Genomic DNA, 17,530 nt, shown 5'->3' with positions numbered 1-17,530 from the left:
CTCTCTTACATACGTACACTTTATTGCATTGTTCCTGTTTCCCACTCCCAGCTTTGGTGCGCGCACACACCCGTGCACACACACATCCTCTTCTTTCTCGCACAAACACGTATTCACACCCCTCAGTCTCCCCCCAAACCAGACACACTCAACCCCCCTACTTTACTGCATTGTCTTCTCCTCCCTAGGTTGGTCAGACTCGTAGTTACACCATAGTACAACTCACACTCTTCCCCTCAACACTTTCCCGCTGTCCCTCTACCCCCTTTGTCGCACACGCAGTTATACTGTCATACACAACACCCTCCCCCTTTTTCTGCACTTGCCCCCCCTTACCACACTGTCACTGCTACAGTATCACACTTACACCCACCCTCCCTCCGGTCTCTGCACTGTCCTCTCCTCCTCCGCTTGGTCACACTTGCACAGTTAAATTGTCCGTCACACACACACACACACTCTCTCTCTCTCTCTCTCTCTCTCTCTCTCACACACACACACACACAAACACACACACGCACCCCCGCCCGCTCCGGCTCCCGCTCCCCCTCCCCCTGCGGCTGCCGGCGGCGGCGCTGACCTCACGGCGCGCGCGCGGCGCGGCCCGGCGAGGCCGCAGATTGGCTGGCCGCGCCTCCGCGGCACTTCAAAGCCGGAGAGGGAGCTACAATTGTGGTGGGATGGGCGGAACTGATCATTGTATTGCACACCTCTAAAAAAAACACTGCCTCTGATTTATCAATATAAAAAAGATCCTCTGAGAGGAGGAGGGCACTTTTGTGTGATGGCAACTTCACTTCTAGGGGTGAGTCTCAGGATTTTCTCTTGCTGGTTTAATTAGTTTCCTTTTATTGCCGATCGGAGGGGGTTAAAGTCGCCCCGGCCAGGCCACGGGCTATCAGTCTCTCTATTGAGAGCTTTTTTTTTTTTTTCTTTAAATACAAGTGAGTTAGGAGAAAAGAAAAAGGGGGAGAGGGGGGCAGAGTCACTTTTTTCAGCGCAGGAAAAGGTTCGAAGGGCATTTAGACAAGCCACCTCGCAGCGCCTGGCCGCTCCCCGCCCGGGAGACCTGCGCCCAGCCTATCGTACAGGCTTCGATTTCGGGGGTAAAGAGAGCAAGCTTTTTCTCCTGGGCAAACTGCAGATTCTTCCCCTTCCCCTAAAAAAATTCCGCAGCCCGCCTTGTCTTAAAGGTACGTTGAACTCGTCTCATTTTTACTACTGTAGATATGCTTAAAAGAAAGAAAGAAAGAAACAAGCAGGAAGAGCAAGTGAACCCCACAGTATGACCTCTTTTGGCCTGGGAGAAACAACCCAGGATGGGTTTCTGGGGACCGGAACAGGATTTTCGAAGCTCTTTCAGGATTACAGGGGAAGCGCTCTTAAAAGCAATCCAGTGGTTTTTGCCTAGACTTCTCGCCAAAAGAAACTTCCTTCCTCCCCAATCTGGACTTTTTGCTTGTTTGTTTCGAAGTGTCTGGGGCCTTGTGTGCACGAGAGTGTTGTTTTAGGTGAGAATACTTGTCAGACTCTTCTTTTGCGTGGCGCTTTGCTCCCGAATCAGACGCCGGCAGCCAAACTTGTCCCCTCCTGTAGAGTAGGAAGCAGCCGGGCGCCGGGGCTGTTGGGGGTGCCAGGTGAGTTGGTGGCGGCCCGCCGCAGCGAGAGATGGGGTGCAGTGGGACGTTTTGGAGGCTACCGGAGGACTGATGCACATTTCTTCCCTCCCTCCCCCACCGGCCCTTTGCCCACCTCCCCTCCCCCACCCCTTCCCCTCTCCTTCTCACAGGAAGAACCGAGGTTGGGATCCACTCCTCTGGCCATGCTTGCTGCTACCTGTAATAAGATCGGCAGCCCCAGCCCGTCTCCCTCCTCCCTCTCGGACAGCTCTTCTTCCTTCGGCAAAGGCTTCCACCCCTGGAAACGCTCCTCGTCCTCCTCTTCCGGCAGCTGCAACGTAGTAGGTTCCAGTCTCTCAAGCTTCGGCGTGTCCGGGGCCTCCAGGAACGGCGGCTCCTCCTCTGCGGCGGCTGCGGCCGCGGCGGCAGCGGCAGCGGCCGCGGCCCTGGTGTCCGACTCGTTCAGCTGCGGCGGCTCGCCTGGCTCTAGCGCCTTCTCCCTCACCTCCAGTAGTGCAGCGGCCGCCGCCGCGGCTGCCGCGGCCGCCGCCTCCAGCTCGCCCTTCGCCAACGACTACTCTGTGTTCCAGGCCCCTGGCGTATCCGGGGGCAGCGGCGGCGGCGGCGGGGGCGGCGGCGGCGGCTCCTCGGCGCACTCGCAGGACGGCTCCCACCAGCCAGTGTTCATCTCCAAGGTACACACCTCGGTGGACGGGCTGCAGGGCATCTACCCACGCGTGGGCATGGCGCACCCATACGAATCGTGGTTCAAGCCCTCGCACCCGGGCCTGGGTGCCGCGGGCGACGTGGGCTCGGCCGGCGCCTCCAGCTGGTGGGACGTGGGCGCCGGCTGGATCGACGTGCAGAACCCGAACGGCGCGGCAGCGCTGCCCGGCTCGCTGCACCCTGCCGCCGGGGGGCTCCAAACCTCACTGCACTCGCCGCTCGGAGGCTACAACTCGGATTACTCAGGCCTGAGCCACTCGGCCTTCAGCAGCGGCGCCTCCTCGCACCTGCTCAGCCCTGCGGGGCAGCACCTCATGGACGGCTTCAAGCCAGTACTACCCGGCTCCTACCCGGACTCGGCCCCGTCTCCGCTGGCCGGCGCGGGGGGCTCCATGCTGAGCGCTGGGCCGTCGGCGCCGCTGGGGGGCTCCCCGCGCTCCTCCGCTCGCCGCTACTCCGGCCGCGCCACCTGCGACTGCCCCAACTGCCAGGAGGCAGAGCGGTTGGGCCCGGCTGGGGCGAGCCTTCGGCGCAAGGGCTTGCACAGCTGCCACATCCCCGGCTGCGGCAAGGTGTACGGCAAGACGTCGCACCTCAAAGCGCACCTGCGCTGGCACACGGGCGAGAGGCCCTTCGTGTGCAACTGGCTCTTCTGCGGCAAGCGCTTCACGCGCTCTGACGAGCTGCAGCGGCACCTGCGGACCCACACCGGCGAGAAGCGCTTCGCCTGCCCCGTCTGCAACAAGCGCTTCATGCGCAGCGACCACCTCAGCAAGCACGTGAAGACGCACAGCGGCGGCGGCGGCGGGGGCTCGGCGGGTTCCGGCAGCGGCGGCAAGAAGGGCAGCGACACCGACAGCGAGCACAGCGCCGCGGGCAGCCCGCCCTGCCACTCCCCGGAGCTGCTGCAGCCCCCAGAGCCCGGGCACCGCAACGGCCTGGAGTGACGCGCACCCGCGCCCGCCCCTCTCCCCGACCTGCTCCCACCCCGGTCCGCTTGGGCACAGTCTGTCCTGGCTTCAACTCCAGCTTCTATCTATCGCATCCTACTCGCTCACTCTCTCTTTTTCTGTCCCTGTCCCCCGACCCCCGCGTGAGTTAACTTTGTAAATGGGGATATGGACATGTAAGTAACACGCATTGCTGTCCCGGGCCCTGGCTTTCTCTCTCCACTCGTAACACTATCCGACCCTGGTGCAGCTTGAAACCGCGGGTGTAGGCCTTTAGTTCTCGTCTACCCCTCCTTTTCCTCCCTCCGCCACCCCCAGGTTGTGACGGGTGTAACTTTTAGCGGGAAGCGGCCGCTGGAGGTAGAGCTGGGCGAATCCAGTGCCTGGGAGACCGCAGGCGTCTGCGCGGGCAGGAACGACTCGGCTGAGCAAGTTTGGGCCGGAGTAGTGGGGAGGGCGAGGCAGGAGGCCCGGGCAGGGCAGACCCGCCGGAGCAGCCGCCGACTGGATTCCAGAACCACTGTCCTGGGCGCCTCGGCTTCGGAGCGCCCTCCCGGGGCTCCGGGCACCACTGGACGCCCTGCGCTGGCGGTCGGAGCTCGGTGGGGTGCCCATCTGGCTGCACCGAGACCCAGAGATTGTAGAGTTTAGCTCTCCTAACAGTCAGCTCTGCCTCTTTTTCTTTGTTCCTTGAGGTGGAACCGATGCAAGTTTCAGCAAAGGGCGGTCTTGGTGAATCGCTGCAGCAGCCTTCTTTCATCTTTATAACTTTTTTTTTTTTTAACTAAAAAACTAAGGGGAAAAAATAGCAAACTTCTACTTGGTTTCCCTTCTAGATAGTTTTTCCTCTAGCAGGAGAGACTCTTTCTCTGGAAACTGTTCTAATATTGATCCCAAAGTTATTTTGATTGCATTAACTTAACTTATGGGGTGGGGGTGGGGGTGAGGGTAGGTGTCTTTTTCTTATGCAAAAATACCCCTTTCCGGTGAGACCAGATTAACTCTCTCCATGTTTGTCCTTTTCTACCTCGTTTTTCACCACTCCCCAGCATAATCTCCCAATCTTTTTTTGTTAGTCCAACAGTCAATTTGTATAATACCCATTTCTGTAGATTCTTGCAATTCATTGAAGATTTTAGGGTGAAACTTTTTTTTGTGATTTAAACTTATAAACAAGTGAAGAAGCTATCGTTTATTTCAGACGAGACTGTAGTTTAAATGCCAAAAGAGGGAAAATAGGAAAAATAAAAAACCTTTGTAAAATATATCTGAACCTAATGGTTTGTACAACTGGAGAATCGTTCTAGATTAGTTAACAATTAAATATAACTCCGCCAGTGTAAAGGTGCGAGGTGCAGTTGTCCAGGAGACGATTTTGTATAGTATTTTTCTTGTACATTACTTCCAGTAAATATTTGAAAATATATTGAAGTAAACTTGATTTTTTTTTTTGTTTGGTCACAAAATTATTAAGAGTTATTGTTGCAGTTCTGATGAGCTGCAGGTTTTTTGAACTCACTTCTGGAGGTGCAGAGCCACAAACGCACTTTCGGGGCCTAGTTTTGCTCGAATATGAATTTTAGATAGGTATCAAACTGTAACTAAGACAATATTTGATAAATGTTGGATGACATTTAATTTAATGGAGCATGTACTTATTTGCATTTGCTGGCAGTTCAGGCATAGTTAAAGTGAGAGTTCTCCTATATTTCATAATAACTGGGTCTGCCAAAACCCATGTATTAAGTAAATTGTCCAAGTGAAACTCGACTAACTTTGGCCTTTGTGTATTTCCTGAAGGTAATATTGTTAGCTGTTAATAAACACTCCTGATACTACATTTAAGTGTTTGCAGATTCTGCAAACTAATTGCTCATTGTAATGTTGAAATAATTTGGATATTTCACATTGAAATGAAAAGCCTTTCTCTGGAACATTTTAGACTTGCATTTTAAATGCATGAAATGTAATTGATTTATTTGTAATATTTTAAATGGTATTAATAAACTCAGATAAAAGACTAGGCCAGTTAATTTGTATTTTTTTCCCCATTTTTAAGCTATGGACATTTTCATTTTATCTTCAGTTAATTGTCTAATTTAAACAAAATATAACCCTGGTTGTATGGTAATATTTAAATAATTGTCTTTAAGATATTAGTTAGATGGAAAGATCTATTTGACAAAACTGTGTTTTCTCTGTTTACCAAGATAAAGATTACAGTGTCTAAGAAATATAATTAATTATTTACCAGTAGATTTAGCTCATAGCATCAGGATTTACTGACCTCTTGAAATTTGTACGAAGTCACAAACAATTCAAAGAAATTTCCCCTTCTGCTTCCTTCTCAGTCTCCAGAAGGAGTCAAGTTGTTGGCCATTGATTGCATTTAGTTACTTAAAAGGCCAACCCTTACACTGGAAGATCAATACATCTAAAATAAAAACATGGGTTTGGGGATAACTTTTGTTGTTAGGAGGTGGAGGAGGTCAAGCTAACAAAAGCTTGTTTTGGGCATTCCATGTCTTAGCTAAAGATTATGTAGAGGTAAATATCAGTAGTAGATTCCTGTTGAAATGAGTTATCTGTTCTTTGAAAGTCTCTAAACAGCCACCAAAGAAAGGGAAGGTTAAACCTTAATCTATTTACTAGGCTGTTGTTCATAGGTGTCAATGATGCCAATAAAAAATATTGTCTTGTTATGTCTAAGTGCATTTAAGAAATGGGTGTTCCTTGAGCCATACTTTGAAACATAAAATACTCTAAATGTTGATTGATGTTATATCACTATTTCACTATTAGATTAATATTATTATTTTGAATCAAATTGAATAAAAAGTTAGTGTGTTCAGATTCTTATAAGTTTAGCTTCTTTCTTTCTGTTTGCCTTCTCCCCACCCTAAATTCAGTCTTGGCATAATCTTGAACTGACAATTTTCCTTTGAAATTTATATGAAGTCATTATAACCCATAGAAACAGAAGTGAAAATACAAAGTAATATGAACATTTTAAATTCAGGGGAAAAATAACCGGATGTAGAAATGTTTTAAAATAATGCAGTTTGTGTCCAAGTAACAGACAGCCTTAATCCTTCTGTCTATGTAGATATTTGAGGCCTCCAATCCCTTTGGCTTTAGACAAGCAAGTTAGCTCTGATTCTTTGGCATACTATAACCTAAATAATGGTTTTTAAAAGTAAAACAGTCTCTTTCTGTCACTTTCTTCCTAGGAATAACACGCAGAACACAGTTTAAGTGTTGTTTCTTTTTTATTGAAAGTTGCAGAGCTGAGGGCTTCCGGAGAGAACCGTTCTGAAGGAGTTAAATGTAGTGCCAGGTAAGAGGAAAGCTGCTTGGTACTTTATAACATCAGCTGCATTACATGCAGAATCAACATTTAAGAGGTGGTTATGGCAAGGCAAATACTGTCTAGAAGACGATTTCTTTGGTTGAAGGGGGACAGATTTTTTTCCGTTGTGTAGATGTGCAAACTTTCACTTTCTTCTTTTGGCACCCTCATACCTTTCTAGTTTTGCTTTAGTTTGTTTTGATGGTTATTGAGCAGTTTATTTCTAGATTAGTTTTCTGCATGGTGGGCAGGGCTCCTCTTTTGGGGATGAGTATCCTCTTTTGAGAGACCAGAAAATGAAGTACCAAACTGTGATTTCTCCCTACTTTGTGATCAGGCATCTCCTAGCAATGGTTGGAGCCTCACTAAAATGAAGACAGGCTGGGTCTCACTTTGAACTAAGAGACACTTCTAATTTTGCATATCGAGATAGAGTTAAACTAGCCGTTGACCTGAAGGTCAGGCCAACATATATCAGCCCACCCTCCAGAGATCAGAAAAGGGCTGCCAATTTGATCTATTTCCTACCTCATCTCTTCTCCAAACTTGAGTGTTTCTTCCCTATCCTGCCTCTTCCTTTTCTGGCTCCTTACACACCTTCTCTCTTTTTGGATAATCTCTTTCATTTAAGGATGTGATGGTGATGTGTTGAGGTTGGATTGTCAACTAAAATGTTTTATGCCAGAAAGTTAAACAAATATGATGAATTACTCTCCTTTAACAAATGATGTCGAAAAAAAATTCCTGAATGGATTTGCCTTACTTTCAGAACCTCCTCTTAGCCCAATCTTAGCATAACTTCTCAACTGGGATTCCTTTAGGTAGAGAATGCAGAAATTAAAATTTAAAGACAAGCAGGTGATGAGATTGGACTCCTGAGTAGGCAGATCGATAATACAGCCATCATTTTCATCTCCCCCGTGGATCTTTTGGTGAGATTATTGAATGGAATGTTACAAAAGGCCTGTGGTGGAATTTCTTTAAAATAAATATTTTATTATAGAAAATTAGCTCAGAGGTCATGTGATCTTTTTGGCTGGTAAATTAAGGCAGGAACTGTAGAGGGAAAAAGAATTGTGGATTTGATTATTCTCTGGTTGCCTAAAATGGTAGAGATAAATATTATAATGAAAGACTTTCTAAATTTTGCCGATCTTTACATGTAAATAACCTCAAAGAGAGATTGATTTGATGCAGGTATTTTGAATAAACTGTAGATTATCTTTTTTTTTTTTTATGGAGTTTTGCTGCTTCTGTCTAAACAGGCATTATTATTTCTCCCTACACTCCTAAAACCCAGGTATTACCAGTGTCTCTCTTTCCCCCCCTCTCTTTCTTTTAAATGTGTGGTTTCTACAGTAGTCTCTTCCTTCCCTCCCTCCTTCCCCTTTCCTTCCTCTCTCCTTCTCTGTTTTTAAAATGGCCCATACAATTGTTGCTGTTATTTAAAAAATAAGATTCAGAATTTGCTTGAGCCCTATTTATTCCCTGCTTCCGGATGAAAGAAAAGCGGCAATTCCTTGCTTTCCTGGACCCGGGCTGCCGCAGTTTCAGGGGACGCGCGTCAGTGGCCATCTCTTTAGGTTCGCTGCACTCCCCATGAGCAGAAGTGTTAATTTGTTATAGCAGGGGGGAGGCGGATCTCTTTTCTTTGGTCCCTGGGCGCATGTTTAATTTAATTTAATTTTCTGCAGAGTCTCCTGGCAATGAGGAAGCAGCCTTATACATTTTGCTTTGGTTCCTAACGAACGGTCTGTCGGGGCTCTAAGAGCTCTAGGGACAGCGAGGAGAGCTTGAGGTGACCTGGAATCAGGATTCACGGTTGTTTTGACGCCATTCTTTCAAGTCCATCTACTGGGGCTTCTTCTTTTAAGCCCAGTCCCCAACTTTGCTTCTCAGGGACTAACTTCTTGCTGCGCGGGAGGGAACATTGGAAGCGCCCTCTGCTACTCTTGCAGGGCTTTGAGCAGCGGGGCCGGCCTGCCCAAAGTTTCCCTCTTTCTCTTTTTAAATGAATTAAGGGGGAGGTTTTGAGCCCGGGAGGATTTCTCTGCCTTTCTAAACGCTACCTCCTGTTTTCCTCCTCTCCCCTCCTCGACGTGCCCTGTGCTGTCAGAAAGACCCTCAGGATCTCTCGGAGAGGGTTCCGAGCTGGCGAGCAGCGCGGGCCGCCGGCGGGTAGCAGCCAGGCGTGGGGCGCCCGGTTCTGGGTCCCCCCGCGAACTCAGCCCCGGGCCCGACCCGCGCCCGCCGCCTCCCTCGGGCTCCCAGCCGGAACAGCCCCGCGCCGCGCCCACCGAACACAAAGGCACCGCGGCCGCCTCCGCCCGCTGCGCGGACAGCGAGCGCCACCCTGTGCCCCGCGCCCGCTCTGCAGCGCGGCCCGCGCGGGCGACGCCTGCACGACCTCGGCCTGCCATTCCCCGAACCTCTGACCTTGGTGGGAATAGCCACCTGGAGCTACCCCTGGGTCGCCTCTGGGCGCGCAAAGGACGCTCGGGCCCCTCGCGGTGAGGGATTCCCTTCCCTTGCCTCGTCTTGTTCTCCAAGTCCCCAGCAGCCTCTCGCTGCCCTTCGCCATCCTAGCGCCTTGCAGCGCGGAGCCTCTGTCCCACCCCGTCCCCAGGTGCCGCGTCCTGCCTGGGCCACTGGAGCCTGCTGAGGCGCCGAGAGGCTGAGGTCATTTTTCCCGAATTTGTTGAGATTTCTCTTTGGTCTTGCCCACCACTGCCTGCCCTACTTCACCTCCTGTGCTCTTTTCTGGGCCACACTCGCACCCGCTTCCTCTCCCGCCGTGTTAGACCAAGTGCAGCGTCCTCCATAGGTGGGAAGATTTATTCTTATTTCATTGTGGGTTTGCGAGACTCGAATGGAGGGATTTGCGCACCTTTTTCCACACTGTTATCATGAAGGAAGCAAAATTATGTCTCATTGGCCGTGAAAACTCTGTGCCCTTTTTAATTTCAGGAATCAAAGAACAATTTAGCCACCCCGGTGACTAGCTGGGAGAAAATTTGATAGGTAGATAGATGGAGATACAGAATCACTGAACCTGTTGAACAAAACTCAACTTTTCTTTACTGCACTGCACTTGAAACCTAATAGCCTGTCTTCGGCTTCCTTCCTAACCACTCTTCTCTCCCGACTCTTTGGAGAACTGGATATTTGGGGAGTGCTAGCAACATACTTCAGGCCCATATTTTGGTGACATCTGAAAGATGAGGATATATCAACCCGTTAGAGTGGTGTGCCATGCCTTTAAAGGTCTTTACTTGGAGTATGTGCTGCCTGAGGAAAGGAGATCGCTCCTGGTAAACCTCTCCCCAACCCCTGACTCTTTTAGGCGCCTCTAGGCCTTAGGCCCTTTGGTCTTGGAAACTCATCACTCAGGTTTAGGTCTGTGCGTTTCACTTCGTATTCTCCAGATACTCCAAGGATTAAACTTGGTGATTATCAACGGTTATGCGCGCACCATCTATATGAATTTAAGGCACTCTGTGATGAGGCTGCAGCATAAATCTTAAGCACTTATGTTCAGGGAGTTCTCAAAGCTGAACACCTGCGCTTGACGAGGCTCCAGCCACATCCTTCCTGGGGCTAAATCCACAGGCTTCTACTGACCCGGATCCCCATAGCCGGGAAGGAAGGGGGTGGCCTATCTGGTCCGCAGCGTGGCCCTCGCATGCGAAGCCCCTGCAGCCGCCAGGAGAAGCAATCTGGCCTCCCAGAGCTCCAGGATATAATTGACACGTCCACCTCCGGAGCCGCCACCACCCTCCTCCCTCAAACCAGCCGGTGATGTGAGCCCCCACCCCCACCCCCTCTCTCCAGGGTCCGGAAAGCCAGGAAGCGCTGGAATGCCGAGTTCTCTCACCCTATTGTGCCTAGGTGTTGCAAACCACTGGAGGACAGAGCTTCGCGCTTTGATCTCATGTCCCAGTCATTCTTTAGCTCAGAGGGGTGAGTTTAAATTAAATTTCTTTTTCTGCTGATAAGTTCTAATGGGCCTCAGAAGGTGAATAATTATGCAGTAACATTTCATGGGTTGTTGGAGTGGGAATTCCCACTGTGCTGTCACCGGGAACAGAATTTCCCTCTTATGCTCAGTGCTAAATGAAGCTTCCCAAGGAAGCCACAAGTGTCTTTCCAATCTCGATGCAGATGATCTAGTTCTTCCCTACTCTCACCTCTCTTGCTGCTGCAAAGCTTTGTCGTCATTCTTTTTAAATTCAAAGTTTATTAGTGGTATAGGAATACATTTACAAACAGTACGAAAGGCTCTTATTTTTGAGGGTAAAAAAATACTTTGCTTTTTGATGGTTTGATGATTAAATATGCATTCCTGTCAAGACTAAGTACACACTGATGAAAGCTGGGGCAGCATTTTCCGGGAAAAAGGCAGACCAATCACCTAAGATTTGCTTCCAATTACCTGGAACTAGTCTTGTCACCTCTATTGACTTCATTCAGTAAATCAGTGCTTTTTTGCTTGATTCCTGAGAAGAAGGGTTGGGACCTGGAGCTGCTGCAGTCATAAGATTTGATTACTAGTGCTCTGAACCTACCTAGTTTGCAGTTCAGAAGTGGACTTTGCATGGAGGAAAGTTAAAAGGAAAAATGCCTTTGCTGCTTTACTCAAAGTAGCCATCTACCCATTAGAAAATGTGGACTTAATTCTTTGCGATTTTAATTTATATTTAATTTCCCCCCAAGCTAGATAAGAAATAACATCAACAATTTGGACATTGTAAATGGGTCTTGACATTTTGGTACTCAAAAGAAAATCAGACCCTTAACCTAAATCAAAGAACTCTAAATTTGTAATTTAAAAGCACAATGGAACTCTTTATTGTTTTGTTTTTTAAAGAAAATCCTCCATACCCCATTCACTTCAGTGCTTCATTGCATAGCATTTTCCCTGTTTACTTTTCTTCCCTTTAAATTTCTTCCTTTAAATGAATTGAGCTCCCACAAGCTTTAAGATTTCTAAATCAACACATAGAAACTGGAGCCTGCTTATCAAGTTTTCACTCCTCTCTTGGCAACTAATTTGAAAGGGCCCAAACAATGAGTTGATTTACATTATGCTCATTTCACCCAGAACTCTGTGTGAATGTTGAAAAACCCTCAATAATTCACCTTGGGTTATCTTTACATCTTTGGGGGAACCAGTCCCTCCAGCTTTAAGTTTTTTAGCCACTCCATTTTAAATGCTGAAATAGAAGAAAGTAAGTAGATGTTTTTCTTTTTCCCCCTAGAGTTCAAGTGATTGTCTACTCCAACTGAAAATAAAGGATTTGTAGTGCCCAATTTTTCACCCAATTTAATGCCCCTAATTATGCAGCCACCCTATCATCAGGTTTCCCATCATTTTGGGAAGTTTTGTGCTCATTCTTGTACACTGATCAATGCTTCATTTCTCTCTCACATACCTATCCCTTATTTTGGCTTTTTTCTCTTCCTTTTTTTTTCTTTCTTTTATTCTCCTTTTCTTTTCTTCTCTTTTCTTTTCTTTCTTTCCCTTCTTTCTTTGTCTAAGTAGGTTCTTTCCCCTTTCAACTTAACAAAAATTGGCCTTTGTAAAGGAGGGGGAACCTAGTGGCAGGTGGAAATATGTTTGAAAGACATTCAAATTGATTTAGTGATGCTTTAACAGTATTGTTGAGTTTAATATACTCTTTAACAGAATTTGGTCAGAATTTGTGTATAGATAAATGAAATCTTCATTTTGGGGAAAATAATATTTTTATAACATTAAATTATATTTCTTCCCAAACTTTAAGAAAATATAGCTCTTACAGATGACAATCCAGTAGGCTTTGTACCATGAAGGCAAATTAAGTTTTGCTGTTTCTCCCAATAAATAACTGTTTGAATTAAAACTACAGTGGGTAAGTTCACACAAGGTACACCTACATTGTACTTTCTATGTCCTCGATAGTGACATATTTTAGGGAATATCATAATTAAATGTAATAGTAATGAATAGAGAGTAGTAAAACAACCTTGTAAATATTTTGGTTATAGCACACTGTATGCTCTTTAGTTACATGCACTTTGTGGGAAGCATATGATATAATTTATTTAGTATGTAATTATTAAGTGTGAAATACATTGCTTAATGACGTGTTCACTTGAATGTTTTAATATGTACGTTCACGAAAATCAGATTTAGTGAAGTTTTCCATTCTTAAAATTCTACCTGTTGTTTTGCAGAAAAAAATATTAGTTTCACAATAGGGGTATAATAGATCCCTGTTGTAGAGAAATGGTATGCATGTCTGTGAAGTGGTTTGGAACTACTTTTATTATTATATCATACTCCGAAAGCAGTGGCATGGGTATTTTTAACCTCACTTTTTAAGTGAACTTTTCATTTTGGAATAGTTTTAGATTTATAGAAAAGCTGTAAAAATAGTATATAGAGTTTCTGAGATTTTCCCTATTGTTATTCTCTTACATTACAGTGGTATATTTGTCAAACCTAAGAAATCAAAATTGATATTTTAAATGAAGAAATAAAAGCAAAAAATATTGCATTGCTTATCAGTTTTAGGATGTAGCTTAGAAAAATGCTGACCTTTTTTTGGTCAATTTCTTAAAATCAGCTGGGATTTGTCTCTAAGACTGAGACTGTGGAATAAGTTAAGTAGAAAGCTATTTCTCAGGTACTGTCTTTAGTATATAGTTTCTTATAATGAAGAATTTTTGTTTCTTTCCTAGTTAACTAAAATCTAAGAAAACATATCTAGTTCAGTTTTGTATTTTTATTTCATACATGGAAGCATCAGATTAAATTTTGAATGGTCAATATTTTCACTTCAAATTATCAAAAATAGTAATATTCTATTTGTTGCCTATATCTATTTTTTATTCTACAATTTAAAATGACATATTTACTTATCATTTTTTCCCTTAATTAGTAACTACAAAATATAAGTAATGTAATGATTTCATTTCTTTCCCTTCCATATTTTTAAACTTAAATTTTAGGATCATTTTTGCCAAAAAACTGAGTGTATCAAAGTGTAGAAAGCTTTAATACTCAATAGTTGAGTCTTTTTTTTTAAGTGCAGATAAATGTATCTCCTATATTCCATGGATTAATAAATTTGCATGTGCTTTTGTTTTATGTAAGTAATATTATAAGAGGTTTCATCAAACAGGAAAATATTCTTTATTTAGAAAATATTTTCACTATACCTAGGGTTGCCAGATAAAATACAGAATACCCAGTTACATTTGAATTTTAGATAAACAGCAAATAACTTTTTTAGTATAAGTAAGCCTCATGCAATATTTGAACCACATTTATACTAAAAATGATTTGTTATTTTTTGAAATACCAATTTAATTTGATATCTTGATTTTTCATTTTTTGTTTTCACATTAAAAAAAAAAACTTTTATGTATCTATAAGGACAAAGCTCAAAACAAAGGCTATCTACAACAAAATAGCTTGTGCTTGTTCGTGAAAATGCTAAGGGTAACATTCTGTACTAATTTAAAAAGGGAATGTAGGACATAAAGAAATTAGGATTTACTTGTTACCTGGCGAGTGAAAATATAAAATTGATTTTCCTATTATTCTTTTGTGTTTCTTCTTTTTCAGCTCATTTGGCTTCATTCTGGGCTATCTTTACACTGAGAACATTAGTAGTATCCTACCTTACCCAGAAACTACATTTACCTAGCTTCTAAGAAAATAACATTGTGCTGATGATTGCTCATCAGCATCTCTACCTTCTTTCAAATATGCTTTTTAAAAGGAGATATCCAAAAAAATCTAATTTCTATCCATTAGATTCATGCAGTTGAGACTCTATACTGAAGTTTTGTTCCTACAAATTCTGTGCCCCAGATACTTTCTACCCACCCCCTGGTTGAATTATTCTCTCTTAAGCTGCACAGACATGGACTTCAATATTTCTAGAAGACATGTATAAATTCTAGCAGTTGTACTACATATCAAATTCACTTACTAGGTATTCCATAAATTAAAACCTAATAATCAGAAGTTAAAGTTCTCTGTCACAGGAAGGTTTCCTTTTTCTTCTGTGGAAGTATTGCTTTAGGAAATAAAGGTAATTGTCCACTCATTTATTCATGACATTTTCTCAAAAAGCAATCTATTATACTTAAGTACTGTTTTGCTTTCATTATGCTGTTAATTTAATTTTTCTAATAGTTTCGTATCTCTTGATATTGCTTGTGATTATCCCCAGAAATAATGACTAAGATTCTGTGTAGTTTATATACAGGCTAATAAGGGTAAAAGGGAGAATGACCCTGGCATGTAAGATTTATCTATCTTGACTTCATACAGGTCATGCAGAATAAGTAAAAACAATATTCACAAGCCACGAATGTCAATCAGTTAAATCATTAAGAACAATACAGGCAATCTTTTACCCATAAATAGAAGATGTATCAAGGTTCCATGCTTAAAGACAGCCATGCCTTAGATTTTACTTTTACCAGGAAATACAGCTATTACTGTGAGAGTTCAAAAGAAATGAGAAAGTGGGAAGTTTAGGAAATCTTATTTTGGAAGTAGGCTTAAATGGTAGCTCTCCCTGGGAAATTAAATTGTGTATAGGCTCCCACAAATTGCCGTACTATTTTTTTTACATTTTACTTTGTTTTATAAAACCAATTATATATGCATTTGAATTAATAGTTTTTAAAAGTATAATTATCTCTGTGAATTCTAAGAGAGGCATTCACATACAAGTACAAATTTGTTTAATTATATTACCTTCATCCTGATCTAAAGATTTTATATTTCAATAAAGTTTTAGACTTCATTTTTTGAAGACAATTAGATGCTCACTGAAAAATACAAGAAATTATGAAGAAGCAGGGAAAGCAAATTACCTTAAATCTTTCTCTCATTTCTGAGACACAACAGTTGTGTCTTTACCACCTTTGTTCTATGTGATTTTTTTTTCTTATATATGTATAAGGTTGTAACATCCTTTTTTCGAATAATATTAAAATAAATTTCCCTTACTGCTAACAATTCTTTGCAAATATAATCTTAAATGGCTAAAAATACTCTATGGAATGCATATATCAAAATTTTACCTACTTCTCTAATACTGGGCATTTGGTTTTTTCCAAATGATCAGTACTATACACAATGCTGCATTACATATCCTTATACATGACTTTTTTTTCCCACTTTCTGGTTATTTCCATCAGATACTAGAAGAGTACAGAATTCTTGAGAGATAAACACATTTTAAAGGTTCTAGATAGAGATTATCAGATTACTCTCCAGGAACTATGTAACAGTTTATACTCCAACAAACAGTGGTTGAGAGCATTAGCCTTAAATCTTACCAGCCCTGAATTCTTAAACTCTCTTCCTTTAATAAGGAAGAAATGAATCTCATCATTGTTGTAAGTAGCAAATTTTAGATTCCTAAACTTTTTTTCATATGTTTATTTGCCATTTTAATGTCCTTTTTCATGAATTGTTCCTCCATCCTTGTGCCCTTTTGAGAATGAGAGTTCACTTGATTGCAACCTGAGGCAGATCTGTCCAATGAAGTGCATCCTGGGGAAGGGCGTGCTGCTCACTCTGGAACCAGGATCTCACTTCAAGCCTTTGCACCACAGTGTTCCCTTAAGCTGGGGCTGGAAAGTCAGTTTACCTTTATTAGTCCTCGATTAACTAGAGTAAGGGGGTGGAATGCAACATTATGTATGCTACTACTTCACAAAGGAATTTTGGGAATACCAGTTGTATTCGCTAACAAAAAGTAGACACTATTTTGCAGTGTCACATGGTACTAAAATATGGATTCAACTGAACATATCTGAATCTTAAACTCCACTAAATGTCTCTTTCTGTGGCAGCCTCTGGTTGAAAAGTTAAAAAAAAAAAAAGATTCAATCAATGAGTCTATAGAATGCGGAAAAAAAAAGTTAAGATTTTTATATTTTACTTTATTAACTGATTTAGCTAGATGTTTTGAACTCCAGCTGCATGAAGCTACAAAATTGACCTTTAAAGAGCATTCATTCATGGCCACCAGGGATGATGCCTTTGATTTGAATCAACTATTATAGCTGGACAAAAAGATCTATTTAAAAATTCTGATAGTTTGTGGCCATTGAAGAAATAATGTCCAACAGCAAAATTATGTCTACTTAATCATTAATTAATTTTAAGTCTTTGAAATTTCTTATATAATTCTATATAATTAAGAGTTATCCTTTAGTAAGCATGAAGTTTTGTAATACCAAAGTGACATATTCTTTAGCCCTGGAAAGAAATGCTTAAATACAAATACTAAAGAGTCTTAAACCTTTGAGTTGTTGAGAGGAGGGAAGGGAAGAAGATGATAAGTTTGGACATTCATGATTTCTTTCATACAGCCTCAGCTTGTAGTAGAGACAAGTTTATCTTATAGTGATGTTTTAAATGATATATTTGCTTTTATTCAAAAATAAAAATCAAATCAACAAATACTGAATGCCTACTTCATGTTCAGTACTTTTATTTGGGTTGTTAAAAATAAGCCTTGAGCATGATCATGAATCACAGTCATAATTTCAGAACTTACTTATAATTGTAAAATAAAAGTAAAATATTTCTTGTGTCCTTTTTTTAAGGAAAAAAAGCCATCATTTGAAAAAAATAATCACCCCCATCCTGCTCTTATGACTCTAAAATTAACTATTTAAAAATTTAACAATATGTAGGCATTATAGTTTTATAATTTTAAAATGCTCAGACTGTGCTAAAATAACTTAAACTTTGGTCTGTGAGTGTACATATATTTATTTGCCCAGAATTAAATCCTATCTATGTTTGTCTAAAACTATTACAAAGGGATAGAGGTTAATTTAGTATGTCCTCCAAATAAAGTTACTTG

General features: G+C 42.8%; 1 protein-coding gene across 1 annotated transcript; it reads left to right on the top strand.

Moving 5' to 3' along the window:
• Positions 1-696: 696 nt before the first annotated feature.
• SP8 (Sp8 transcription factor) lies at positions 697-5,318 on the top strand. The gene is made up of 2 exons (XM_045564317.1): positions 697-805; positions 1,790-5,318. The coding sequence occupies exons 1-2, from the start codon at positions 785-787 to the stop codon at positions 3,290-3,292; spliced, it is 1,524 nt and encodes a 507-aa protein (XP_045420273.1). The 5' UTR covers positions 697-784; the 3' UTR covers positions 3,293-5,318.
• Positions 5,319-17,530: the final 12,212 nt, after the last annotated feature.

This window comes from Lemur catta, chromosome 11, assembly GCF_020740605.2.
Source record: "Lemur catta isolate mLemCat1 chromosome 11, mLemCat1.pri, whole genome shotgun sequence".
NCBI classification, from domain to species: Eukaryota; Metazoa; Chordata; class Mammalia; order Primates; family Lemuridae; genus Lemur; species Lemur catta.
This window is presented reverse-complemented; position numbering and strand designations above follow the sequence as displayed.

What these genes read in the sequence shown, in the direction of transcription:
- SP8 (XM_045564317.1), top strand. Translation starts at nt 785, where the DNA reads ATGGCAACTTCACTTCTAGGG. An exon ending in TGGCAACTTCACTTCTAGGG is followed by an intron (nt 806 to 1,789) that starts GTGAGTCTCAGG and finishes TCCTTCTCACAG; the next exon opens with GAAGAACCGAGGTTGGGATC.